This window comes from Drosophila busckii, chromosome 3R (genome assembly GCF_011750605.1).
Source record: "Drosophila busckii strain San Diego stock center, stock number 13000-0081.31 chromosome 3R, ASM1175060v1, whole genome shotgun sequence".
NCBI classification, from domain to species: Eukaryota; Metazoa; Arthropoda; class Insecta; order Diptera; family Drosophilidae; genus Drosophila; species Drosophila busckii.
This window is the reverse complement of record NC_046607.1, coordinates 23,087,560-23,105,281: the sequence shown is the minus strand read 5'-3', so window position 1 is coordinate 23,105,281 and position 17,722 is coordinate 23,087,560. Positions and strand designations below refer to the sequence as shown.

The window sequence follows — 17,722 nt, the reverse complement described above, 5'->3', positions numbered from 1 at the left end:
TATCAATTTTTGTTTTATTTTTATTGTTGCCATGGGAGAAAAAACTAATGGATATGGAGTTGGGTGTATGCGTATGTGTGTGTTTGTATTTGGGGCATTTGCTTTACTATGCTGGAGAGTGTACTCTGTAGCAAAAACACATTTAGCTTTAAGTATATATGTATATTTGTTGAATGCATATGTTTAACAATCTTCAATCTTCAGTTAGAAATATTGGCTCGCTTTGCTTTTTCACTTACTAACATTGTTTACGCTTTATTCAATTTTGTTTTGCTTTTACTTTTCGCTTAAACCTAATTAATAATATTTCTTTATTCCTTTCTCTGGTAATACACATACATATTGTTATATGTATTAATAATATATATGTATATACGTGTGTGTTTGTTTGTTTTTGTGTGTGTGTGTGTGTGTAAGTAGAATATATATTGTGTAAATGTTTATTCCGCTGCGCTCAAGATTTGCTTTACTTTGTTTTAGTTGGCAACGCAACGCACTCGCTACTCTCTCGCACTCGCTGCTCTCTCTCTGGCACTTTATCATCGTCTGTTCCAGCTCCAGTTTACGTTTTGTTTTTGGTGTTTTTAATTTTTGCTTTAACGAGTATGCAGTTTAGTTATTAGTTTAAAGTTTGTCATTAACAATGCAAACCTAAGTTCTTATAAATCATTTCTCATGGCTTTTGTTTTTTTTTCTTATTATGATTCGCTTGTATTAGTACGAGTGTCTCTATGTGCATGAGCCGGCAGACGTTTTATACTTGTGCTGTTGTTCGCGTTGTTCTTTATTATTATTGTTAATAACTTTAGCTTTCATTCAACTGTTTATTGTTAGTATAAGGGGTGATCGCGCGCGTTGCGTCTGAAGCGGCAGCAGCAGCATTTTAGCTTTTGCAGCAGTTTAGTTGTCTGACTTCTCTTTTAGTTTTGAATTAGCCGTCGCAGGATTATTGTCTCCACCAGCACCACCACCGCTGCCGCTGCCACCGCCGCTGCTGCTGCTATTCGACTGTTGCTGAGAGTTTAGGCCGGTTGATGCAGTCGCCGCTGATGCAGCCGTTGCATTGTTGTTCGCTGTTGCAGCGCTGCCGCCTGCGGCGCGCCCGCTGGAACGATTGGATTCGAGTTCGTGTAGCTTCTTCCACAGCTCCTCGCGATCGCGTTCACGCTTCTTCTCCCTGCAAAGCAAGAAGCAAATATTCATTAGTTAGCTATTCAGAGAGAGAGAGAGAGAGAGAGAGAGAGAGCTCTTACTTTTGCCTTTCCGCCTTGTAGCTAGAGGTAAGTTCATCAAACAGTTTTGAATTCATTTCCATAAATGTTTTCAACACATTATAGACAAGCGCAACGATAGTTTGATTCCAATGCTCTTTACTAATGCGATATAGCGCTGGGAACATTATGGGCATAATGACAGCATTATTCTCCTCAATTAGCGACATGGCATATTCATTGTTCCAAAGATACAGAGCACGCTCGGCCACCTATAAGAAAAGTATCATTAGCAACTGCACAATATCAAAAAATCTTTTTAATTTTACCTGAAAATGTGGACTTGATACGCATTTGGCAATTTGGCGAAATAGTGGCTCTTGGATTTTGACAAACTGCGGCGGATCAATGACATCTAAGATCTCCTCGATTTCACCCAAGAACATGACCTCCTTTTGCGAACAGGTCTTGGGCCAAAACTTGAGCAGGCCACGCACCACCGGCTCGGTGAGGAATGGATCCTTCTCTAGGAATTGTACAATGCAATACGCCAGCTGAGCATGATAGAGCGATAGACATTTGACTTTGTGTAGCGGCAACAAGACTTTGACCAAAAATTGTTTATGCTCCGCCTTTAGGGGCAAGGCAAAGCCGTTTATAATGCTGTAAAATAAATGAATTAATTACAAATTCATTTATTAACAATAGTTCAATATAACATACCTGCCAAGTATTTCCAGCAGCTCACCGACGCCATTAAAGTGTTCCGTTTCGTATATAAACTTTAAGAATATGTTGTTGATTTGTTTTCGTATAAAAGCGCGTAAGCCTAAGAATTTTCCATAGATGCGATGCAAGACAGTTTTCAGAAAGTCACGCTCGCGTGGATCCTCCGAATCAAAGAGCTCCAACAGCTGTAGATAGTTACTCATATTAGTTAAACTATAAATTTAATTTTTCTTTAGAATATTTACCTGTAGCACAAACTTTTGATCAATCACACGTTTGCCAATGGTTGCCTGAAAGTCTTGGGATTCCAGAAAGCGCAAGAACACTTCATAGACAAGCTGCAAATGTGGCCAAGATGCTTCCAAAGTAGGATCATCTTCTTCGGGATCGAAATCTGGATTTTCACTGGGCGGCAAGGTGCGAAACAAGTTGCAAGAGATCTAATGAGAAAAAGAATTCGTTATTTGTTATAAACAAAGCATTTAGGATGGTGGCTTACCATGCGTATTATTTCGGGATAGACGGGTTCCGTGAGCACGCCACGCCCATGTGTGATATAGGTGGATAGATCATTGAGTGCGGCACGTTTGATTTCCTTGCCCTTGAGGTCCGTGACGGGATCCATAAAATCAAATGACACGCAGCACTGACGCAATTTTCGTATAAACAGCTCCTCCTGTTCCAGACTAGAGCAATCGGCTAAGCAGACAATATATAAGTTAATGATTAGTTTATAATTGTTATAAATTGCTTTACCTTTTAGTGGTGGTAATTGCTGTAGCTCAACATCTTGCGAGTTTCTGTAGCGCGAGGAACCTTGACTCTTTTTGCTTTTTTTTTTGAGTGAACGTTTGGCGAATGGGTCAATGCGATCCACAAACGTGCCCGATGACATCTTTTCAGATTTGGGTTCGTTTGTATTATCGTTGTTGGCGGCGGCGGCGGCGTTGGCGGCGGCAGTTGTCTCCGTGGCTGTCTGTATGGTATTCAGCTTGCCGGCTTTAGTTCCAACACTGGCCAATGAAGAAGAAGTAGCTGATATTTGATCGTCCAACGATCGTCTGCCGCGTCCAACAGACGTCCAAGTGCCCGCCGTACCCGATCCCACACCCACTCCCACTGCCACGCCCGCGTCCGCTTCCACGTCCACGTGCACAACCTCACGCTCGTCGCCGTTTTCGTGAAAATCGCTGCTAAAGTGCGCAACTCCTGCTCTCTCTTGTTGTTCTCCTTGTTCTCCACGTACTTCTTCCTCTGCTAGTTGTTGTTGCTGCTGCGGCTTCTTGTTGCGCGTCTTGCGTATCCAGCCAAATATTTTTGTTGTTATGTTGGCGACTTTTGCCGTTGAATTGGGCGTTTTGCTGGATTTATCTTCGACCAGCCTAAAAGACAAGTTGTGGTTGTTGTTGTGGCCTTTATGCTTCGCCTTTGATCGTTTCTCTTGCTGGGATATGTTGATGGCCGTCTGTATACAGTAGCGACTTATCTTGGCATTTAACAATTGTTGCTTGCTTAGGAAAATTTCTTAGTTGTTGTTGTTGTAATTGTTGTAGCAGCCCAAAAAGCTTATCGTGTGTTGTTCTTGTTGAATTAAATTCGTTACAGTTGTATTTACACTGCAAATTGCAAGAAAAGAAAGCAGACATTATAACAAATTACTTTTTATTTAAATCAAATTTAAACTAACCTGTGTGTGTGTTGCTGTGTGTGTGTGTGTGTGTGAGAAAGTTTGTTTTGGGTTTACGCTGTATTGTTTAATGGAGGGATTGTTGCTTTAGTTGCTGGTTCTTCTTCTGCTGTCTCCTTGTAATACTCGCTTAGCTTCTATGTTGCTCTAAATGGCACATTAAATATAAAAGCGTTTATAGAGAGAGAGAGTTGTTTGTATGCGCTTAGCTTACAGTGTTTTTTATTCACATTTCTCTTTCTCTCTCTTGCTCCTTTACGCTCACTCACACTACAATCGGTGTTCGAGTGTGTTTTCTACTTTGATCAGCTTCAATTATTGGCATCACATGCACTATAACTAAACGAGAGAAAAGAATTCAAAACAAACATTAATACACAATCAAATAATATGTGTTTCTCTTTTATTATATATAGCTTATCTAATCCATTTTGTTATTCTATATATGTAGATAATTTATATCATCATATGAGCACTGATTTTGTTTTGCTTAAAGACACTTTTGTATATTTTATCTATATGGCAAACTTTATGTTCGCTGCTTTTTTGTCTGATCAATAATCTTAGGTTTGTATAAATATTATGTGGCATATATGATTTAACTAATTTACTGTGTTCTTATCTAGGCAACGTGCTCTATACTATTTTATTTTTTTGCAATATATAAACTATATATGCGGACAGCTTAATGCTGTGTGTCCGCTGTTGCCTGTAGACAAGCCACAGCGCAAATTGGCCAACAAGTGAGCACAAAAATAAAATTAACGTTAGTAAGCAAGTGAAAACATGTTTAACATGTCATGCCCACACATATGTACATATGTAAATGCCACCCACACACATGCATGACAACAAGGCAAATATGTGCCTGGACCGGCCACAGGGCGTATGAATGATAGTCAGAGAGAGAGAGAGACAGAGTTGAAATGCGTTCAACCTGATTGCTCAAACAGCTGCTGGATTGCAAATGCAAATGCCAAACAAAAGAGAGAGAGAGAGAGAGAGGAGCAAATGTATAAGGAGCAGCACACATGCGTGGGTGAATAATTCGCATTAAGCCAATGACAACAAGTTCCAATAGGATGCGAGACCGGAACTTATGAGAGCCAAAGATAGGGACATGAACATGAACAGGAACCGAGTGACATTGAAAGCGTTTCAGCTTGGCCATGCGTGTAAATTTTGTTCATCAAAACGAGTGACTACTGTCAGCAAATAAGAAACGTTGTCTCAGCGTCGCAATGCGCGTCTGACCTTATGACTTTCTTAGCAGAGCAGAGCAGCGCAGAACAGTGCGGACCGGACCAGAAGAGCGAACGTAGAGAACAAAGCAGAAAATGAGACATAGCAGCCCCTATATCTGATGTTGTTGCTGCTGTTGAGTGGGTCAGCAGTGTGCCATATTGTAGCAAATACAAGAGATGTGTAACTAGAGTAGTGGTGGGGGTGGGGATTGGGGCGAGGGGTAAAAGAAATGTACGCTAACGTAAGCGTCACAATAAATGGTTGGCGTCGCTTTTGCCTTATTATGACTAACACTAGCACAAACACACACACACACACACTCACACACATTTATACATTGAGCACTTTCTGTTTCTCTTTCACTCTCTTTGCCTATCTTTTGCCTTAAATTATTGCCTGTGCGTGTTTGTATTGATTTTTTCAGACGTAATCGATATAAAAATGAAGAAGAAAATATTGCAAATGCCTAAACAACTTTTTGCTAAACTGACAGCCGACTGATAACCCACACCCATCCGCCCACCACCCACTCCACACCTCCCTCGCCCATTTCCTGCGGCATCCACACCCAATTTCAAGTGCTGCCGTTTCCACAAAATATATTTTTTGTTATTGCCTCATCTATTTTGCTTATTCGCTTGCTGCTCAAATATTAAATGCACATATTTGTTGCATTTTCTTTGGCTTACACTTGTTTTTATAAACAAATTTTGAATAAATCAGTGAAACATTTGCAGGTGACAAAAGTTGTAAACAACAAAAACTGAAAATAATTGTTTGTTAGTTATATATATGCGTTGATGACTTGTTTCAATTAATGCAATTTTGCTGCTCTCATATAAAATTTTAAATTACGTTCACTGTTGTTTGTTGGTTTTTCATTAAATTGACAGCTTTGGGGAATACACAAAAACTTTTTTTTATGGTTGAATGTACAATGCGCAGTAATATTACCCCCAACTTTAGCGGCTGGTGCACAGTGGACATGTGGAAAATCCTGTCGAGAGTTCAGGGGCGTGGCGAGTGCACAAACATTGTTGGCAACGCCTTGTGAGTGGGTTGCAGCTGTCAGCTGCACAAGTTAGCACAAAGGCAGAAAAGAAAATGCAAGTGAAAAACGTGAAAATGCATTCAAATTGGGGCGAACAAAGAATATGCTGGGGGTGGGGGGACGAAACTAACTAGCAACTGGATCACGTTCTTGGTTGAAATTAATGCTCGGGTGTGCTAAAGTTTGTTTTATTTTCGACAGCCACCCACACATGTCGCCACCCACCCACACGCATTTAAAAACTAACCAGAAACTTGGTCCAAGTGTGACCTTGAATTCAAACTATTGTTCTCTATCTCTCTTCCGCTCCCTGTATCATTTGGAAATCAATCAAGTGAGACTCAGAGAGACACAGAGAGATGAGCGTCGTTGCAAGTATCTGTATCTGCATCCAATTGCCACGCATGCTGCTGCTTCTTTTTCCCAACCAAAGTCTTGAATAAAGCGCCGTTGAATTTGCATAAAGTGAAAGGAAATGGGAACAAGCCGCCTACACCTCACTCTACTGCTCTCAACGACATGCAGCAGCAGCAGCAGCAAAAGTTTGCAACATGTGTGGCAGCCTCAAGGCGAAGCGCAGCATTTTCTTTATCCGTAATTCCTTTCTTTTTGTTTTATTTTCTTCAATCTAGTATTAGAGTTGGTATTCCGGGAATTGGGGCAGTTAGTTAGTCGCTTAACAAATTTAGCAAGAAAACTAACCCAATGCTTAATTATTCTGTGAATTATACAAACTTTATTTAGAAACAAACTTCCAACGATGTTGCAAATGAACTTGAATATTCATTCTCAGCTTGAGATTCAATTTATTGACAGTTGGAATAACGCGCACATTGACACTCAACAAATTGACGCAATAGTTGAACTAATTTCAATTAAAACACGCGCGCCAGCGTCATTGTTGTCTTCTTCACCTAGACCTTACCCATTCCCAGCCCAGCCCATGCCATCCCATCCCTGAGGTAAAATAGACTAAGCTAAGCAAATGTAAAAAGCGCACGCAATGCAACAACTACAACACAGAACTGACTAAGCTTAGTTAGGTGTAGCCACTAACGGCTATAGACATAAAAAACAAAAGCCGCCGACGCAAACAGAATGAGTTGCTATATATAGTTTACATTCAGCGCCAGGTGGCGCCACTTGTGTGGCATGAGCTGAGGTTTTGTTGAAGGCACCGTGGTTAGTTATCCGTGTTTATTATAATTACATGTGTGAGAGCAAATGCAACAATTAATTAATCAATGAAATAAATTTCTGCTTTGCGAAAATTAAAATAGTTCAAAATTAAAGCTTTAATTAATTCAATGTCAACCCATGGAACTTTTCCTTGCACCTCTAGTCATTCTTTTGTTTGTTCTGTTATAGATTTTAATAAGTCATTGCAAATGATAAGACAAAGAGAGAGAAACAGAATGCTCATTGTCTGTGGGCATGTGGGCGTGGCTGTCAGCTAGTTAATCAAAAAAAAAAGTCTCTTATTTAACTTTTATCTATTTCATACCGAAGCTCTTCAGATAAGATAAAAATCCAATGGCAAACATAGAATACCAAGAGAGTACTATATGCAATACCAAATGTTTTTGTCTTTATAATTAATAATAAATTAAATAATTTTTCTCAATCTGTTTTGCTTAAAAATTGGCCTGTATACAAATTCAATTAAAGGTCATGGGATTTTCTGCAGCTGAGCACGACAGGAAAATAAAAGGAGCATGCTAATTATTTAAGCCATAAATATAGATTGAGGAACATTTGCAAACCACATTGGTGACTGTCAAATTATTATCGATTTGGAAAATTGTACTTTATGTATTGTTTACAAAACACATGTATTATTTATAACTTTGCGCACTTCAAGAACGCGCTGAATGAACTATGTGAGCTGTGAAATACTTATCCCATTTATAAATCAAAACACAAATTTTTTAGAGCCTACTAACTTAAGATGAGAGCGTTGATACGGATACGTCTGTCTGACTTGAGATAGTGTCTAATTATAAACAAAAGTAAACTGCTTAAATGGAAGCTGAAAGACTGAAAGTAGAGCATCAACTTAGGCACTCGAGAAATGCAATTTTTCAGTTGTACCGTTAATGAAGATCCAGGTCTTAACAACAAATTGTGAAAACACACATTTATTATTAACTAAGGGGAACATCGAAAGTTATCAGCTATAATTTAAAATGCAATGTTTCCGTTTTTGATTGTTGTTTTTTTTTTCAAATTGCGCAAAGGCAATAAAAATAAAATTAGAAACAATTGCAGTTGAGCACAAAAGTCACGTTCAATGAGGCGATGAAATACAAATATATATGTGTATACAAATGTATATTTACACTCATGTGTGTATATATACATATATCACTGTTAGACAACTATAAATTATGACTTACGAGTCAAATATATGTATGTAAATGAGTGTCTGCTAAGTATATACGGCTATATACATATGTATTTGATAACCAATTGTGGCCTTGTCACCTGCCAAATGAGAGCAAGACATCAACATCACAAGAGACTCACAGATACACTCATACATACATACATATGTACATTTCACAGACATGTGCTAATTTTGAGTGAATTCTAAGCTTTGTTTACTCAAAGCTCTCGATCGATCGATTCGTCGATCGTAACTTGTTAATTTGTCGTTCAATCAAACGGAAATAGAAGAAACGCCCAAAAATGACAACAACCGTCACTTCCGTTACGGTAAATGTAAATAATTAAGTTTTGCGCGCATTTGTTTTTTTTTTTTTAAGTTTGCCTATATAATTTAAAACAATTTATTTGCATGCACATGCCTAACATACACATATGTATTTATTTATAACAAAGACACACACACACGAAAAAAAAACTAATATTATTTGGCATTAACGAGTTTTTATTTTGCAAAGTATTTGTAAGCGTTCTACTCTAAACTGTGTGAGAGAGCGGAAAGATATGCGGGGTGGGCGACAGAGCATATGTAAATTACAAGTCGAGGTGACAGCTGAGCGTAGGGCAGAGACCGAAGCAGAGGCAGAGACAGCGACAGCAATTGGGGGACTGGGGCGCGCACAGATCTTGTTAAAGCAAAATTTGCTGCTAAAAGCAAAATGCAAAAAGTAAAACACACAGACAGCGAATTATGACGGTTATACATATACATATGTGAATGAGTATGTATGCGTGTGCTTGTGCTCAAATCGAGAAGCGTATGCATGTGTATGTTCATCGGCATGAGTGTGTGTGTGTGTGTGTGTGTGTCTGGGGTGCTAATGATGTAGGTGAAACATAAGAAGGAATTCAATAAGCAACATGCCAATAAGCATACCAAGAGAGAGTAAGGCAGAGAGAGAGAGAGAGAAACCGTATTGCTGTGTGTGTGTGTGTGTGTTAGTTTAAAAAGTCTCCAGGTAAAAGCAGCTGATGACAAAAGATCACAATTGTCGTCGCTTGGGTGAGAGCGAGAGCGTCCAAGAGTCATTGTCTTTATTTTTGCTGCTCGCATGTTAGTTAGATAACAGTTTTTGTGTTTTGTACATATGAGTTATGCTTATAAACTTAACACATTCTTTAGAGTCTCTGACGACACGCACACAAGCAAATCAAGCACACACATATGCACACTCGTACACACGTATTGTATACACACGAGCGGCCACAAAATTGTATGTATGTGTGCGAGTGTTGGCTGCGGCCAGCCCAACAAAATCAATATTCTAAAAATAATATACTTTGAAAAAAAAAAAAAACAAAAAAAAAAAAAGAAATACAAAATATAAAAGCACAAAACGTATTGCTAACGTGGGCAAAGGCAGCAGAGACTGCCGGCAGCAAACATACATACATGTACACATATGTAAAGGTGTGTGTATGTAAGCTAATTGTAATTATGCACTTTTTACTTGCACACACTTTTATTGCGCACTTGAAATTATTTGCCAGCACTTGGGTTATTGTATTTATCAGATATTTGCACTATGAATTTTCAAAATTTCTTTTTGTTGTTTGCCTATTATGCTTTACAATCAACTACAACAAATATTGGTGACTTAAGTAAAACATCGCCGCGACATTCCTACTGCGGCGCTACAACTGCTGCGGTCACAAAGAAGAAAGCCGTTTATTTTTTGCTGCTGCTGCTGCTTCTTTCTTGCGCTTGGCGCTCTCAGCGATGACTGCCTGCCTGAAGAGAGCGTGTGTGTGTGTGTGTGTGTGAGTGTGTCTGTGTCTCCCCCAAAGCTCGAAAGCCCCACATTGCGTTATTGGCATTGCGCGAAATGGCGACCAAAGCAAAGTAGTATAAGAAGAAACTAGCATAGAGGCCCACTTCGGCGACTGAGCGTATTAAAAGTTGAAAAGCAAATGCATAAAAGCGGCTGCTAAACATTTTTTTCTTCTTTCATATTTTAAATATGTATATTCTTATTTATTTGTGCAACAATACGGCAACGCCACGAGTGTGGGGCGACAGGTGGACAGTGTGTAGCAGAAGCAAACTTAATCGCAAACTGATAGCAGCTGCACTGAACTCGCGATATTCTTTTTACTGTTGTTGTTGTTTTTATTGTTGTAGTTGTTGGTGTATAGTAAAAGTAGCGAAAATGTGTAGTAGAGATAATTTGTTGGGGTTGTTGCTTTTGTGAATCACTAACACACACATGCATACAAATGAGCTCCAACTGTGTGTACGAGGTGTGGTGAATTCACATGCAGATATACGCTTACATACACATTAAGCAGTTTGTTCCTGCAATCAAAACTAGAACATGCATAGCTATTTATGTTTAAATGAATGATCTAAACCTTTTTTGCATTTATTTAAATTGTATTCAACAACCTAACCACTGCCGGCTCTCTATTTTGCCTATTAAAAATAACTAAATACCATCCTGGCAACAATAAAAACAACAACAAGCATTCACCACTCACCACAAACGATTGTTATCCGCTCTCTAGTATCTCTCTTTCTCTCTCGCTCAGCGATATTTGTATGCGAACGTATGTGTTAGCGTGTGTGTGTGTTGCTGCTACTGCGCACCCACTCTTAGAATTTTTGAAACACAGGCACACAATTATTTGCTTTTTAGCTTATTTAATTTTATATAATTTTAGCACATATTGCAGCGAGTTGCTTTCTTTGCTCAAAATACAACGGCTTGACAATTTTTATCAAAAACCCACACAAAATATATTTAGGCAAATTTCACACCTTTTTATGTTTTAATTTCTGGTTGTAGTAGCAGCGCAGCTGCCGTGCAAAACGCGGCGCACGTACATACATACACTCAAAGCGGCGACGACATTCGCATTTTTTCACAGTGCGTTTGCAATTTGGTTTTTCGTTTCCTATTTGCACTGACAATGGCGCACGCACTTGCCACTAATTTAAGTAAAAATCATTCCTGGCACTTTCATTTACACTTTGCGACTATTTAGTGCAGCCGGGATTACAAATTATACCAAGAAACTTTGATTTTTTGTCAAGCGGCAACTTGATTCGTTCACACAGACACAGTAGAAAGTGACGCCATCTTTAAAAGGCTTGCTGCACGTATGGATTTTTGGGGCAGTGTTGTACAACATTTTATTTTTATTATGGATGATATGTGGTAAATCAGAAAATAATTTTGGGATGACAGTGCACTGCTTTTTAATCGACTCGCATCATTTTTTCCACTTTCGCGGCTGGTCACATAGTGTTTTTGTTTTTATAGAAGGACGGTGGCGGTGACAGTACGTCGCATCGGTGTATATTTTTATTTAAAAAACTTAAAAATATACAAATTAATGGTACAAAATTCATAAAAGCGTTCCTAGTTAAATGTGAACCCAATTGAAATAAATTAATTCAGTGTAAAGTGACCCATAGTCATATAAAAGTGCGCGCGTTGTTCTCAATAATAATGTCGCACTAGCGACAGTTGAAACGCGTAATAAATGAAAAGAATTTGCAAAATAATGCATTTTATATTCAAGTTTATAATTTAACAATCTAAAACGTTTTTCTGCATACAAAAACATTTTACAGTGCCGTTAGTGATTGCATTTTGTTTCTCCGTGTGAATGTATGCGTGTGCAATGTGTGAAAAATTGCAATGCATAGCGAGTTTTCTTGATTTCCCAACTGCACTATATGTAACACCAACAACAACAAAGGCATCAGTCATCAACTGGAAATTAAATGCAATTGTATATGTTGCATGGATAAACAGATAACTAATTTATGTACAAGGTTTGTGATATAAATACTTACACACACATACATACAAACAAGACATAAATGTATCAGCTGGCCGGCATAGAATGAGAACACATGAACTCAAATCACTTACGCATACATGCCCACAAATGTAGTGCACACACACCCACACACATATGTTTGTATGTACTCTATTAAGTAGAGACAAACAAATTGAAAAGTTTTGTTGTTATATCGCTCTCTCAGCTGTCGACTGATAACGGTGCTTGGTGTAAACTACACTGCGTCAGCAGTAAACGATTTGTCATTTGCATGCCACTGTGCGTCGTCAATCAGCCAAAGGGCAGCGTAGGGGGAGCAAACAAAGCATACAAAAATTTCACTTATACTTTTTTGCTTCTCTTATTTGCTGAGCTGTGCCAATAACAGTTCCTGTTAACTAACAGACGGAGTATTGTTTTTTTGTTTTTGTTTTGTGCAGTGTATTTAAATTATGCTTTGTGTCTTTCAAAAGGTCAGCTGCCAGTTTTCCCAAGTTAAAATCAATTGAAGTTGCTGCAAAGTTAACATTTTGTTATCTACACCAAGAAAACTGCCACATGAACAAAAACTCATGATTATTCAACTAATGGAGTATAAATAGTTCAAGTATTTCAAGTCTATTTAGTTTTATTTTGCAGAAAATGCAAAAATCGGTGGCGGCATAATTGTTTACTTTACAATCCAATTAAGCTATTTTTTGGGGGTACTGTTTGCTGTTATCTTATCAGTCGCAGTTATATTATTATCAATTGATAAGCCAAGCTACAGCTACGTGCTTAAGTACTTGAATGTTATTGTTTTCTGTTCCCAGCCACAAAACAGGTAACGACAACGTGTAACAAGCTTAGCAATTTACAGCTCAGTTACAAATTGTATGCAATTTATCTAATTCCAATTGCGTGCTAAGCTATTTGAACAAAACGCGGCGCTAATTGTTTATTTAATGCAATAAAGATAAAATAAGTGTACAAAGCTTGTACTGATTGTAATTTATATATATTGTATTTCAATTACAAATACTGATAAGAAATCGATACATGGCATTTCAATTTTCCCACCAACGCAGACTGTTCACAAATGTCTGCCGTTTCGCTTATTGTTGTTAACAAATATATGTAAATAAAAACATGCCAGCAGAAGCTTATCCATTTGTTTATACACTGAGCGAAGTGTTAAATGAATGAAATCATTTCTGGTTTACAGAGTTAATAAAGAAAAATTAAATTAATGAATCCGCAGACAACAAAAGCAAACTCATTAATTGCATATTTTTAATTATATTTGTTTTTTGGCATGCGCACGTGTCTAAAAGTGAAATTTAATTGTTATACAATGCAAATGTTTAATTAAATGCGCACTTAGAGCCAAATTAAATGTGCTCAGGCACATAAATAATAAAACTGCAAATTTTAGTGCCAAACTGTCCTTCGTAGCTGTCAAGTTCATCATTTTTTTTTTGTTTCACCAGGAAATGCGACCAGATGCCTGTAAAAATTACACTTAACAAGAAATTACTTGGCAACTGGTTTTTTCATAATGATCGCGTAGACCTTCTAGTTAGTCTAGAGTCTAGATCCGACATACTCTGTGTATAGAAACAATTTGCTCCGAGGCGTTTCAAGGCGAAGGTCAAGCGAGCAGCACGCAACTGTGTCGAGCGACTCGAGCGGAAACCAGTTTAAAAGTAAGCTTAGTATACAAGTGGTTAAAACACAGCTTCCATAATTCTAAATATAATACAGTTTTAAATTTTGGTAACCTTGAATATTGCGCATACGCAGCGTGGCGTTGGCTTTTGTGTGTGTTAGTTTTGATATTTGTTTGCCTATAATTTGCATTAACAAATACCGTACTTGCATTTTTCGTGCGCACATATTTATTTAAGTTCTATTTGTTTAACAATATTTCGTGACACATAAGCTGAGAATAAAGTCTCGGCTCTATTGTTGATTTTGCAACGTGTCTGGGCGAACGAGTTTCAAGCGCAGAGCTTTAAGCTGAGTCGCAGAACGTTGTGAGTAAATATTATTAGTTAAAGCTGTACATTGGGCAACCTTTTAAATATATATGCTGAACTAAGCTGCTAATTAATAAATGAGTTGAGCAACGAACTTCACATTTTTCCCGCAACTGTTTCGCTTTATAACTTTGTCAGCTGTTTCACTCAAGTTCAAGTTCAGCTTTTCTTTCTCTCATACACACACACTCTCATATTTTCTTCTTTTATAGTGTTAGTCATTAGTAAGTTTTAATGCCATTTGTTAGATGGTTTTGCTTCGTTGCTTATCAGCGCAAATTGTTAATAAAAGCCGCCTGAATTAAGCATTGAGAACTGCACTGGTATGTTGAACATATAAAAAATAAATTACAATCCATTGCGTGTGTGTGTGTGCGTGTTTTTTATGGCTCAATGAACTCAAAAGGCAAAAACGCATAAAAAAAATAATGATAAAAACAGGTAACAAACTGGTTTTAAATTTTGTGCAAGTTCAAAAGGCGAGAGAGTGAGAGAGGGAAATTGTGAGAGAGTATTGGATGCAAAATTCTGAACAATTAAGCTCGATAGATGCCAATTTCCGTTTATAGTTATCTGTTCTATGTAGAGTGTTTATTTTGTTGTTAGAGCATTTGAAAGAAATAATTTTAGCAGATTGAAACGCATGTTGTTAATGTTAACTCAAAACTGAGCAAGTGAGTGCGAATTGTTTGCTGGCTCACTCTTTTTTTACTCATTGCCTCATAAGCAGCATTTGATTGTTAAAATTTCATTTGAAAGATAACAATTGTCTATAATTCCGCCCATGTAGTTACAATAGCAACAACGACAACTACACTTTGCCACTTTAGTCATAAAAAATAACAATTAAAGGCAAAAGAGAATGGCACAAAAGCCATAACAAAGGTTTTTTATTTACAATGCAAGCAACCGCTGCTGGCCCCGTTATGCTCCTCGCTTCACTCCAATGTATTTCTAATGGAAACCTGTTTGCAATTTTGCTCTTGCAGAGACAAAGCGGAGGCGACGACAACAGCACAGATGACGGCCAGCGTCAGCTCCAACTGCACGGATGTGCTCTTGAACAACTTTCAGCTGAAGAAGAAGAGCTATCGGGTGCTGCTGCATGGCCAGCACTTGGTATGGGAGCGTCTGGAGCGGCAGTCGAAGTATGGAACAACCAAGTTGCCAAAAAAGTTGCCGCTGCCATCGGAACAGTCGGCAGATGAGCAGACAGCACCCAATGTGCTAAGTGGATATGGCCCACAGAGCCATGTGCTGCATATGGATGATATTATCTGCGTGCGTTGTGGCAACAGCAAGGCGGAGAGCCTGCAACCAGTGCGCACGCAGGAGCAGGAGCGAGCACAGGGCGATGTTAAGCCTACGGCACAATTTCTTACCATAAACTATGCGCAGCGCTTGAGCAAATCCAAGAGCGACTGCAATCGCTGGCAGCTGCGCAGGCTGACCTTCTTCAATGTGGATGCGTATGTGGTGCGTCAGTGGGAGCAGCAGCTGCAGGCACGTCTGGCATCCTCGCCAGCGTCGGGGCAGCGTGTGCGCCGTTTGCTGGTCTTCGTCAATCCCTATGGCGGTCGCAAGGCGGGCGCTCAGACCTACGATCGTCATGTGCGTCCGCTGTTCCAGCTGGCGGGCATCGATGCCACCTGCATCACCACACAGCGTGCCAACCAGGTGCGCGACATACTGCTCAGCCACGATCTCAGCTGCTACGATGCGGTGTGCTGTGTGGGCGGCGACGGCACCGTCGCCGAGGTCATCAACGGTCTGGTCTTCAGGCGCATACGTGAGCTGGGCCTGGACGAGCAGCGACCGGCGTATATACCGCGTCCCAGTCTCCCAGTGGGCGTCATACCCGCCGGCAGCACCGACACCATTGTCTACAGCATGCATGGAACCTCGGATGTGCGCACAGCGGCCATACATGTGCTGCTGGGACAGCGGCGTGGTCTGGATGTCTGCAGCGTAAGCAACAGCAGCACACTGCTGCGCTTTTGCGCCTCAGTGCTGAGCTATGGCTACCTGGGCGATGTGGCGGCGCAGAGTGAGAAATATCGCTGGATGGGTCCAAAGCGTTATGAATACAGCGGCGTCAAGGCATTCGTTAACAATCGTGGCTATGAGGCAGAGCTGCGACTGATAGAGCAGCCGCTGGAGCCAGAGACGCCGCAGAGTCCCGTCAGTGTTTGCTCCGAGCCGCCTTCGGTTTGCTATGCCAATTGCCAGCGCTGTAGCACGGCCAGCTCGCTGCAGGAGCAGCGTTCCACGCTGTTTCTGGATGAGGAGGACGAACAGCAGGAGGAGCAGGCGTCAACTGCGCATGAACTGCAGCTTAGTGCCAGCGAGTCAGCTCTACTGCGTCCACGTCCTGCCAACTTGCCGTTGAAGTTCAGCAGCAGCAGCAACAGTAGCAACAGCATCTTAAGTCTACGCAGCAGCGAGCAGTGGAAGATTATACGTGGCAAGTTCTTTATGATTTGTGGCGCTAACATTACCTGCGCCTGCTCACGCAGTCCCTATGGCATATCACGCTATAGTCATCTGGGCGATGGTTGCCTGGATCTGATTCTCGTGCGCAAAACCTCTTTGCTCAACAATGTGCGATTTCTGCTCAACACAGCGGGTCGTGCTGGTGATATTGTAAGTACACTTGGCTGCAATCCCATCAAGTTTACCTAACCACGTCCTCCTCTCTCTTCTTTCAAGCGCAATCTGCCCTTTGTGGAGGTTTATCGCACGCGTAAATTCAATTTCCGCACGCTGTCGGCGGCGATGAGTGAGGAGCAGGATAGCATTGCTGGCTCCTGTCAGCCCATAGCTCAAAATGATGGTAATGCTGCAGGCTCGCTATGTTCCAGCTGGAATTGTGATGGTGAAGTGCTGACGGATCTTGATTTAACCATGAGGTAAACTTGCTGCATTAAAGAATTTATTTACTATAGCTAATTTCCTACTTAATTGCAGCTCGCATTGCCAGCTCATTGATGTTTTTATGCGCGGACCTCATTCCTATAGTAAGCCTGAAAAGTTGGGCGCCAGCACGCCCACAACTCCAGCAAGCTCAAGCGATAATGTTTATTGCTGCTGTAAGAATTAAAAGCAATAGGATAGTTAAAGGGAAAAGAGCTTTTAGTTTAGTGACAAAATTGGCCGTGACAACTAGTTAAATTAATTGTAAGCGCGCAAAGTATTTGCTAAATCTTGTTATTTCTATCCATGTATATTAAATGGGTTTCTTTAGTAACACTAGCCTAGCTAACACTCCATATACTTACTACATATGTATTTTATATGATATTCTCTAAAATGTATTATGTAATCTGTAAGGTGCAAAATGTAACGAAAAAACATTCCCTCAAAGGTGTGCATTGCATGAATTATATGTATATTTATACCCTGGAAATAAAGAATGAAAGCAAGCGATAACTTAATCTTAAATTTTAAACATGGCGGTAAACGTTAACATTCGTTTCTGATGTTAGCGCACTGTTATACTTAACACCGCTGTAAGGTAATGTAAAGTGTGACCCTTTCATTTTGGTAT

The 17,722-nt window shown here is 39.8% G+C and overlaps 2 protein-coding genes across 6 annotated transcripts; one reads left to right on the top strand and one right to left on the bottom strand.

Annotated features, from left to right (window-relative positions):
• Positions 1-350: 350 nt before the first annotated feature.
• On the bottom strand, positions 351-11,063 carry LOC108603812 (serine/threonine-protein phosphatase 2A 56 kDa regulatory subunit epsilon isoform). 4 transcript variants are annotated; one of them, XM_017992916.2, is made up of 10 exons: positions 10,847-11,063; positions 3,842-3,966; positions 3,628-3,774; positions 2,697-3,556; positions 2,440-2,639; positions 2,186-2,380; positions 1,935-2,125; positions 1,541-1,874; positions 1,254-1,483; positions 901-1,177 (listed from the first exon to the last, which is right to left on the bottom strand). In XM_017992916.2, the coding sequence occupies exons 4-10, from the start codon at positions 2,833-2,835 to the stop codon at positions 901-903; spliced, it is 1,566 nt and encodes a 521-aa protein (XP_017848405.1). In that variant the 5' UTR covers positions 2,836-3,556; positions 3,628-3,774; positions 3,842-3,966; positions 10,847-11,063. The 4 variants fall into 4 exon arrangements, with proteins under 4 accessions (XP_017848404.1, XP_017848405.1, XP_017848407.1 ...); XM_017992918.1 differs by lacking the exon at positions 10,847-11,063 and adding an exon at positions 9,762-9,816 and having other exon boundaries at positions 3,628-3,966; XM_017992919.2 differs by lacking the exons at positions 3,628-3,774; positions 3,842-3,966.
• An 882-nt stretch (positions 11,064-11,945) lies between these two features.
• Positions 11,946-17,596, top strand: LOC108604678 (ceramide kinase). 2 transcript variants are annotated; one of them, XM_017994233.2, is made up of 4 exons: positions 11,946-12,149; positions 15,165-16,818; positions 16,885-17,084; positions 17,143-17,596. In XM_017994233.2, the coding sequence occupies exons 1-4, from the start codon at positions 12,118-12,120 to the stop codon at positions 17,273-17,275; spliced, it is 2,019 nt and encodes a 672-aa protein (XP_017849722.1). In that variant the 5' UTR covers positions 11,946-12,117; the 3' UTR covers positions 17,276-17,596. The 2 variants fall into 2 exon arrangements, with proteins under 2 accessions (XP_017849722.1, XP_017849723.1); XM_017994234.1 differs by lacking the exon at positions 11,946-12,149 and adding an exon at positions 13,755-13,842.
• The last annotated feature ends 126 nt before the right edge of the window (positions 17,597-17,722 follow it).